Raw genomic sequence first — 10,913 nt, forward strand, 5'->3', positions numbered from 1 at the left:
AAAAAAGTATCTGTTATTTTACTAGACTTTATTTAAAGGTGTTTTATTTTTCTTCTTTTTTTTCTTTTTTTTCTTCCCCCGGTCAGGGAGGGGAGGTGGGGTAAGGAGGGTCACATAACCTACCGCTCTCCTTTCACTGATGTCCTTGTAAAACACTCCGGACACACAAAGCTTTATGCTTGTTCAGAGGTCACGGTTTTGACGACGTCTCATTTGTGTTAAATGAATTCACCTCATGTTGTTTGCACGCTGCCGGCCACCCTGAAAGCCGCAACAGAAGCTAGTTTTACCGTTTCCTGTTACAGCGCCCGATCGGTCCGACCAGTCAGCCGTAAACGCTGCAAAAGCTGAAAATGGACGTGACTGTGGAACCAAGTCTAACCCATACAGCTTAATGTCGACTCGCCTTGCACTTGTCATTTAACTGAATAAAACTTACATGAGCATTTTCATGTCTTCATCTTACAAGAATAAATCGCAATAAAATGACATTTTTATTCTGGCTGATCTCTGACCACATATTAAAGAAATCCAGTCAGACCAGCTGAAGATTCTTAAACAGAGGATGTAAAAAAACAACAAAAAAAAAAAAAAAACAGTAGTGCTGTTTAAATGGGACAATGGCACTTAAATATAGTTTCAACCTTGTGATTCCTAGCATTTTTCACCGCTTGTCCAAACCCAGACAGTAAGTGACAAAAAAGCAGAGACAAAACCACAGGTCCTCTCTCACCCCATTGTGCTTTGTCTCCTTCTAGATGGGACACGAGAAAACCTTTAAACCAGCCAGTCCTGTTGTTTTGGGAATTCTAAAGCGACAAAACAGCCTTCGGTCGCACTTGATCGGGGGTGTTTCAGCTTTTTAAAGACGTTGCTGTGAAATGAGTCAAAGGTTATTGGTGAAAGGCGGACAATCATCTCTCTCGTCTCAGGGTTGTTATTACCTGCTGATGCAGTTCCTTACAACAGTGTTCACACTGGTTCAAGCTTCTGTATATTTTATTGTTTTTTTTAAATTAGTAAGTGAAAGGGAAACAATGTGGTTTTCTAAAAAAAATATATATATATATATATATATATATATATATATATATATATATATATATATATATATATATATATATATATAGAAGTGTGCCAGATATCTGTCAATATTGACTCCTTCATTTGCTTTGTCTGCAGCAGCCAGTGTCGCACATCTGGAGGTTTAAATCTTTCCCCCATTCTTCTCTGCAAAATAATTTGAGCTCGGTCAGATTGGATGGAGAGTTTGGGATAGCATTCATTTTCAGGTGTTACCACGATTTGACTTAGGTTTGGACTTATATAGGCCATACTAACACACAAGTTTCCTTTGATTTAAAACAATTCGTCTCCTGCTAGGAAGTGAACCTCCACCTCAGTCTCAAGCCGTTTCCAGCTTTTAACAGGTTTTCTTTCGGAACAGGCCCGTGCAAAGATCCACCCCTGCTCTCATCCACTCTGACCAGTTTCCCCCGTCCCTGCTGGAGTTCAGCATCCCCGCAGCATGATGCTGCCGCCGCCATATTTCACTGTGGTGACTGTAGGCTGAGGCTGATGTGCAGTGGTACTTTTCCGCCCCTGAAAGCAGATATGGCAGCATTCCTCCCTGCCGTGCTCCTTGGTCTTCACTGTGCCGGTCGTTCGCTGATGTTCTCTGCTGGTCTGAATTGCACAGCTCACACAGACATGAGATGTAAATACGTATTGACAATTGTACATGATACCTTATATTTCTTTAGGTTTTCTGTTGATCTTGTCGCTCTCTGGTTTCTGTAGGCTATGCTGCTGCTGTCTGATCATTCCCTAACTCTTGGATCAATTAAGTACATTTTATCTCAACAAAGCCCGTAGTTCCTCACAGAACAGTTGGATTTATGCCGACATAAAATCACACATAGGTGGACTTTCTTTACTAATCTGCTAACATCAGCCGGCAGTTAGTTGAGCTGAATGTTACACAGGGGTACCACATTAAATGTGCTTTTATTCCCCGCTTTTCACATTTTTATTTGTAGATAATAATTATAAAAAAAAAAAAAACACATCTATAATTTTCCTTGCAATTCCCAATGATGTGCAATGTTGTGTTAGTCTGCCACATAAAAATCCCATTTCAATAGCTTCTAACTTGTGGCTGTAGCTTGAGTGAATGTGGTGGTGGTGGAGGGGGGTACGCTCCATATTCCTGCAGCAGGAGGCCCAAACTAACGAGTTTGACATCCAGCTCATGCTCGGTGAGAGAAGCCGAGCCGCTCTGTTCAGGGTCTTCCTCTCCCCTGTCATTTGGCCTCTGACGGTCATGCTCAACTGCTTCTGGGAAGAGGGTTTCTTTCTTGCCTCCTTTTCATTCCCGAATGCCTCTTCCCAGCCATTCCGCCTCTTTCAGTCGATGCCACATTTTGCCACACAGGCCATGGTGCTTTTTTCCCCCCTCGGCTTCCTCTCCGGGCGCCCCCCTCCTCCTCCCCCCTGTGTGACTGGCTTCTTTTTGATAACTGACCCCTCCTCGTGTTATTATTCGAACCCGCTATTGTATAACATGCCCTTTTATATGAGGTCCCACAAAGGGCCCATTTGATCAGAGGGTTACGGTGCGCGATCGTGAGAAATGCAACTACATGGTGGTAACCTTTGTTTGGGCCAAAATGGTGGGCTGACCTCATCGCTTTTAATGCATAGCTCGGGCCATTCAGGCCCAAGTCTCACTTGCTGAGCACATTGAATTCAATGGCCTGTCACAGATATTGCCCCTCAGTTATCTAGGTTTTCAGTTTGAAGAAGACGAAGAAAGAAAACAACTTTTCTTCTTTTTCTTTTGAGGAGGGGACAACTTTGGTATGCTAGCGTCTAGCTTCAAAACAACCACGAGAGAGCACACAAGCAGCTTACGAAACTCTTTAGTGGTTTTAATATACACTCTACAATAAATATATTCATCATTTGATATAATTTACATTTTTTTTACAGTAAAAATATATCCATATATGTAGAAAAACAGGACAGGTTACATAATTCTCTGAGAGAGCCCGTCGACTGAGAGCGAGAGGTGCCGTAACCACAGATAGCTGCCACGTCTAGCTTCACTTTTTAAACATTCTTTAATGCTGAGCTGGCTAACGTCTTAACGCTTGGTGAGATTATTTTTGAGCCCTCCAGAATGCAAAACGCCCCGGTTTAATAACCAAAAAAATAAAAATAAAATAAAAATAAAAGAGAGAGAGAGAGAGAAACTTGCTACAGTCTGTAAATAAACTAGCAGATTAGATAGTTTACATAAAACCCAGTAAACCAAGAATTACGTAAGAAGTCCAGAAGTGAGGCAAATAGAACGCGTGGGCACATGAGTTCACACTCTGCTTTTCTCCTGAAGTGGTTCGTCTGCGCGGTTCCTCCTCAGCCGCGCTTCGGTCGGTCCTCAGCGACCCCCGGAGGGCCGCTGATGGGAATGTTTAGTCCGCCTGCTCAGAGGCTGCACCGGGCACGGGCAGAGGGAGGACGTCAAACGGCCTCCTCTCGCTCAGCAAGTGGCCCCTCGGTAGACGCTTCATGAAGTGTGCTTCCCTCTGGTGCTGCTTGGTCTTCGAGGCCTTCCTCGGGCGGCCCTTGCGGGTGAAGGCCATGTACCAGCCCTCGTACTTGGCGTTCTGCAGCGCCGTGTAGTTGTTTTCCAGGACGATCTCCGTGAAGATGCAGTCCTTGCCTCGTCCTTTTCGCTGTGAAAGAAACAGGGGAGAGGTTTGCGCCGTTTAGGGAGCTTTGAACGTCATCTTTTATTCCCACGCAACTCTGAGCGATCATTTTTCCGACTTTAAACGCGGCCAAACAATTCGTGCTGCTATGAAACAAGCCAGAGTGAAGGAAAAGCGTTCAAGACGTCGCTTCATTGATTCCAGACCACCTTGCCAATCAGCTTCCCCCTCTTGTTCATGCATATGTAGTATCCCGTCTTCACCCCTTTGATGCGAATGCGGCTCCCGAAGGAATCCGTCTCCACCTCCAGCTTGGCTGCACAGACAAAAAACAAGTAACAAGATGAGTGCGATACGAACAAAGCAGATGCTCAGCCTGAGTAGGTAAAACAACACGGATTGTCTCTTGGTCGTCCGTGATCGAGCAGCAGCAGCATCCAGGCCTTGGTGGATAGCATCAAATGGCAGTGATTTCACACGGGCCTGGCTGTGGCTGAGTGCCTGTCAAACAGCGTGCTCCGTCTGGGCAGCTCAGATAGGATAAATGACGGTGGGAATACTGCGGACGGAGGGACACACACAACCACGAGCGCGGAGCAGCGGTCGGAGCTTTGGGCTGCTTTTTTGGGAGCGACTCCCACTCTCTGTGAGTTTCAAGAGATTTGAAAAGTGCACACAGGAGAGGAACGGAGAGAAAGATGCTGACTTCAACCGCCGCTTATAAACTGAGTCACACATTGAGTTGCAAACCAGTGAAAATTCCCCATAAAGTCCAAGAGGCTAGGAGTGCGCAGGGGAAGCTTGGTGGAGGCAGGGGCCAGGCCGAGGCTCTGGGTGACCCTATGCAGCTCACCTGCAGCTAAAATCATGCACAATGATCAGCTTGGTTTAACACAACACTTTTTTTCCTCCTCTATACTACTTAGTGTGGAAGTCATCCACAGCACTTCTAAAAAGTCCAGACGGAGCAGCCAAGTTTCATTGGGTGTGCTCAAATGTAAATGCTAAAAAGCAAAATTACACATGTTTCCTGTGGTACTATTTTACAACAAGGCTCCCCTTATAGATGACTAATAAATAGCTTATAGATACTGTATTAATTAATCTGGAAACACTTTATAACTCAGTCTTAAGTATTTATTATTTAAGGGCATGGCAGAGGCAAAACTGACTAATCTGTTCAGCTACATATTTCATCTGCAGTTGCTTATATTAAACATTTCAGACTAGCTTACTCCCTTGTAAGCACAAACCGGTCCATTTTGTCTCTTGCTTGCCCTTAATTGATACACAATAAACATTTATGAATGGTTTATAAAGTGTTTGCAGAATAATTGATAACATATCTATAAACAATTTATTAGCCACCTATTAGGGGACCCTTATTGTAAACTGTTACTGTTACATTTTTGAGTCAAAGATTGTTATCAAACTCGTTTAATCCTTTGCATGATTACAACCAATACATTAATACGTTTCTATACATAAAACTGGCAGGCTACTATATATGCATGGCTGTTAAACAAATTACAAATCATTTATCCAGCATTAATGAGCATTGGTTAACGGTAAGAGAGGGTGAAAATGTCACCGGTGCCCTGCCAAATACTGAGCCATCATTCAACCGTATACTTTCCTGCTGCTTTTCATCTTTTCATTATCTAGAGTTTCCTAAGTCTGATGAGGTTACTATATTGTAAGCACAATAAACATTTATAAGCATATTAAAATAAGAGCATGAAATGTAATTTAAAAAAATGTATGAAAGGATTAACCAAACTAATAAATGCTAATAAATAAACAAATGTGATATTAATATCCCCTCACTTTAAAATGGAGCATTTCTCATTTATAAATGACAAGTAGTCATAGCTAACAAAATACATGTTTTAGACTTTACAATAAAGAAAACAATGTTGTTTAATACATAGGCAAGCGCAGTTGAATGTCCCCTTTTATGAAACATTTGCTTCCTCTCTGGCTCTTTCCTAATAAGCTGTGGGTGCTTATTAATGTTTTATAAACTGTTTTCAGCCTAATTAACGTCCGGTAATTATTTGGTGACCATTTTTAAGGTGTGCCCTTTTTGAAAACAGGACTGAGAAAATATTTTTCCGAAGTAATGTGAAAAGAAAAATATATTCCTGTAAACTTGGAGCTCTTAAAATGTTCTCACAACACGTGTAAATGAATCATTTTAATCAACAGGAACTCCTGGTTTATGAATTTAACAGAAAAAGAATGCTTTGAGGGTTTCAGCACGCAGTTGGGGCGTTCGCTTCTATTTACTTACAGTTCTTACACTGTGCCAAAAGAAAAAAAAAACAACAACAACAGGGTATTACCCACTCCCTATGACTGAAAATCAAATTTGCATTAGAGAACTTGTTCACAACTGACCCCACGGCTGTGCCGCCCTGAGCAGTGAGCCATGTCACAACTATCACAAAACACTCTTTGTGTTTAGGCTGGATCTCTGCTTTCTTGGCTAGGTAAATACAGAAATGAGTTATGAATATGTGAATGAAAACCCCAAATCTCTGGGGTACAAATTTAAAAAATGGCAATGCCTTCTACTGATTAAGCCACCAAGTGGGGGAAAAAAACTGCTGCTTAATTTATTATAAATGTGGCTGCAGACATAATTTCATGGAGTTCATAGTGTGCAAATTCAAGGGCTCTTGGGGGCCCTCTGCTGGCTTGGGGGCAACAAGCACCTGCTGGGTTTGCTTATGTGTGGGACCTGCTCTATGATTCAAAAATAAAGAATTAAAATAAAATAAATCAGCTGATTTCAACAACAGAGCGTCATTTAGGGGTTTTACCAGTTTGCTCATAAACAGATGTAGAGGAATACCAGTCATTCATTCCCGCAAGATGCCACTTTTGATTTGGGAACTTTCTTTAACAAGCTGGAAAAATCATTAAGTTTATGAAATCTTAATGGCTTCTTAGCGGTTCTGCACATTTGAAGCAGACACGCTACTCAGCATCAGTTTCTCTGCCAGAGGAATCGATAAAATAAATTACAATATATTTTCAACAAATAACCAAATCAGCATTTATCAATGACATTTGAATGTTTTTACGACCTACACGCCCCCTCTCTGTTGCCCATCGGGGTTTTGCTTTTCCTACCGTGCACCGCGCCGTCGTCCCCGTTGGCGTTGACCCGCTTGTTGGCCAGAACCTGGACGTGCTTCCCGCTGGTTCGGCTGTACAACTGGTAGGTTCGGGTCAGTCTGCGGCTCATGCGGTCCGACAGCCGGCTCTGCTCGGTCACGTGCTGCTTGAAATTAGGAGGCGACTGCACCGTGTTCTGCCGGGAAGATAGAAGATGTGCCATCACACAGAATGGATATTATTATTATTATTATTATTATTATTATTATTATTATTATTATTATTATTATTACTATTATTATTATTATTATTATTATTATTATTATTATTATTATTATTATTATTATTATTATTATTCCAATAACTGCACCATCCCCGTTGTCTCCTCTGATTTATGGGTGGCCTGTTTTGGAGACGCTCTCACTCTGATAGGCTGTTTTTCTTTTCTTTTCTTTTTTCCCCCCTTCTTCTTTTTACCACCGATGATCTTTCACCTTTTCATGACTTCTTATTTTTTTCCCCCCTTTTTCCTCTTTCCCTTTTTGCGCCCTCATCATTTCAACCGTCCTGCAGCCACATGTGTTTTAACAATTACCTTTTAGGCTGCAGCTTAACATTTTTCAAGATGTTTGAATAGTTGCCAACAGCCATAGCGCTCATAATAAAATGTTTTCATTGTTACTGCAGCCTGTTGAAGGCAGTTTCGCTACTTGCCGTTAAGTATTTGACCAGGTACCTTTTAAATTTTACTCAAATTAATAACAACTTTATGCGGCATGATTCTGTTTTTTATTGGACTGGAAATGGGAGTTACCTGTGCGTAAAAGCAGAGCGCCGCGAACTGAAGTAACCTGCAGCGTAAACAGCAAAAAAATAAATAAATGAATAAAGTTATTATTATTTTTTTGCACAAAATGTCATATGATTGGCATTGACGGCATAATAGCAGCTCTTCACTTACAGATAACCTAACCTTCTCAGCCTCATCCTGTAATAGTTCAAATATTGCTTCATGAATACTCCGCTGATTCGGTGCTGGAAGCTCTCAGAAATGAAATTCCCTGTAGATGGACGCTTTCGGTTGAGTTTGAATTAACCTCCTTGTTGCGCACTGAAAGCCAAACCCATGCCAATCAAGAGGTCCAGAACTGCCAGAGTTCCGACGCAGGTCCGCTCCGCTCCGCGGCGTGGAGGAAGAAGTCTGGAAGAGTTAAAAGGCGCTACGGCGCTAATCCACCGAGTGAAGTCCTGCGAAGAGGGTCGCTGTCACCCCAGCTCCTGCCATCAACCCCTCTTTGTGTCATTCAGCTATTCAACAATGATGTTCTGAAGTGGAGATTAATCCATCTTTAGTGCCCTTTAGTTCTAGGCACGGATCTTTACGCGTCATGGATGAGATTCCTATTTTCCCTAAAGAGCGAGGTGATTTGTCCAGAAAGATGATGCGTCTCTGTCTGAAAGTGGCAAGCAGAGATGCCCGAGCTGTCTCTCTGTCTGTCTCTCTCTCTCTCTGTCTGTCTGTACGCTGCGGATTGTAAAGTCCTTCCACCCACACGCGCGCTCCTCTTTGCGGTCGCCTCCAGTCCCACAAACAGCATCTGCCTCCCGTCCACATTTAAATACTTTAACTTGCGGGAAAGTCAATATCCTCGGCGAGAGCGGGCGGAGCGTTCAGACTGGAGCCAAGATGAAACCGAACCCTTGTTAGGACGCTCGAGCCTGCAGCGATCTGCGTGCGAACCCTCCAACAGCTCAGACGGACCAACTCCTTCACCGTGTGGCTACAGGTGCATCTTAGTAAATCACAACATGATCGAAAAGGTGATTTATTTCAGCGATTCCGTTCAAAAAGTGAAAGTCATACATGGACTCATTACGCACAGATGTCTGATATGTATTTCAATTCCTAAAAACGACAGAAAATTAGAATCTTACATAAGTTTAATCAGAGACATATGTTTAATTCATAAATGTGTTCCCCCCACAAACACCTTAATGTAGGCCTACTACATGCCCTGAATATTCTTTCTATAGGAGTTACTGCAGTAATGCAGCGTGACATGGAGCCTCGGCCATCAGCTCATCTGTATTGTTGGCTCTGGTGTTGGCATAGGTTCTCTGTGGGGTTTAGTTCAGTACAGTGTTGTGGCCAATCAAGCGCAGGGATACCATAGTTATTAAAGCAGGTATTGGTACCTTTGGTAGTGCTTGGAGGTGTCACGTTCCTGCAGGAAAATTGATTTAGTTTCTCCATTAAGCTTGTGAGCAGAGTGAAGCTTGAACTGCTCTCCTGGTAGACGGCTGCTCTGACTTTGGACTTGAAGAAACTCAGCGGACCAAAACCAGCAGATGACATTATTCCTCAAATCATCAGCATCCCTCTAGAGCTCAAGTAAACTAGATTTTGCACTTCTCCATGTTTCCTTCACACTCTTGAACTTTGATTTCCAAATAAAATGTCAAATTTACTTTTATCTGAAAAGAGGGCTTTAGACCACAGAGCAGAAGTTCATTCTGGTAAGATGCTTTTGACTTGGTCTCTGGTTCAGGAGCGGCTTAAACAGCAGAAAAGCTACAATTATAGCTCTTGGTGTGGATATATGTCTGTATGCGGTGACGGCAGTCTTTTTTTATTTTTTGTTCGTGCTTTATTTTTTGTTCAATACTTTTTCCTTCCACTCAACTTTTCTTTAATATGCTTGAATACTCTATGAGCTGCCCACTTCTTTAGCAACAACCTTTTGTGCCGATGACAGTATGCTGGAAAATTGTCAAGTCATAGGCTTTGGTTCTGTTACTTTGGTGTTGACTTCTGTATCATTTTAGTGTTTTTTTAAGCATTTTAGTTGATCCTTGTTTTTACTGTTTAGTTATTTTATTCATTCCTGTGTTCATCCAGATCTCTTCATAATGTTCACATAGCCATTTTGAGCCGTAAGTCACTCAGTTCTTGCTCCTCAGTGGCCGCTGTTGACTGGACTCACCTGATTCTGGTCCTGTTAATCAGCCTCCTCAGTATAAATACTCTTCTGTTCAGTCATATCCTTCTATTGCCAATCTGTTCCCCAGTGTTGCCAGTTTGCTCCTCATTGCTTCCTTTTGCTGCCTCTACCTACATCCTGCCTGCTTTTGGGTCAATCATCATAACCACTGACTATCACAAAGATGGCCATTGACTTTTCAGGTTTTTTTTTGTATGTAATGCTCTCTTATTATTTGAGAAACTGAATTTTGCGTATTCTTTAGCTGTAAGCCATGATGATCATCAGTAATAAAACTGGAAACACCTGAAATATATCACGGTGTGTGTAATGAATGTAACAGTTTCACCTTTTGAATTTAATGTTTTGAAATAAAGTTTTCAGTGCCATTCCCATCTATTGAAAGGCACATTAAAGACATGCTGGAATGAATATAAACCCCTTTCAGCGTTGTTTAAGTCCTGTTTCTGTCTATTGGCACGTTGGATAAAAGTAAATAAGTATAACCAGCAGTTATTCCCAGTCACATTAATCTCATTCATGTCACAATGTCCAGAATTGCAGACCACGTTTTCTATCAGCAATTGGAAAAAAATTCCCTGGCATGTACGTACGTAAGAAAATCTACATTTACATTAAGTTATTCCCTTACTGCAGGTTAGAGGTTGTTGAGGGGGCGGTCCCTCAGGATAGACCCTGACATGCTATTTTTTTTTTAAAGTAATATGTATTCCATGTGAACACACGAAGCACAATGGTTTTCACATGACAGCTAAAGGCCTTTTTCTTTACACGGCTACACATGCTCTCCGCTCACAATTGCTTGATTTGAGTGTGAAAACCTCGTCCCAGGACCTCAAGTGCTACTTTCACAGCATGGCTTCATATGATACATCATGCAGTCGAACTGTAATTATTCTTCGTGACAACAGAGGTGCAGGGTTTCCTTTAAGGGGACGATGACCGCTGCATGTTTGCACGGGAAGTACAACAAGCTGTAAATATCTGCCTGTCAGGAGTACAAATGTGATCTATTAGGTAAGCAACTGATACATTTTATCTATAAAGTCCCTTAAAAGATGGAAATAATAGAACC

General features: G+C 42.0%; 1 protein-coding gene across 1 annotated transcript; it reads right to left on the minus strand.

Annotated features, from left to right (window-relative positions):
• Positions 1 to 2,905: 2,905 nt before the first annotated feature.
• Positions 2,906 to 8,555, minus strand: fgf8b (fibroblast growth factor 8 b). The gene is given in 6 exon segments (XM_021310786.2): positions 2,906 to 3,502; positions 3,504 to 3,737; positions 3,923 to 4,029; positions 6,852 to 7,032; positions 7,651 to 7,687; positions 7,810 to 8,555. Coding segments are annotated over 6 exon segments (663 nt in total). The 5' UTR covers positions 7,851 to 8,555; the 3' UTR covers positions 2,906 to 3,439.
• Between the last annotated feature and the right edge of the window lie 2,358 nt (positions 8,556 to 10,913).

This window comes from Fundulus heteroclitus, chromosome 5 (genome assembly GCF_011125445.2).
Source record: "Fundulus heteroclitus isolate FHET01 chromosome 5, MU-UCD_Fhet_4.1, whole genome shotgun sequence".
In the NCBI taxonomy this organism is placed as follows: domain Eukaryota; kingdom Metazoa; phylum Chordata; class Actinopteri; order Cyprinodontiformes; family Fundulidae; genus Fundulus; species Fundulus heteroclitus.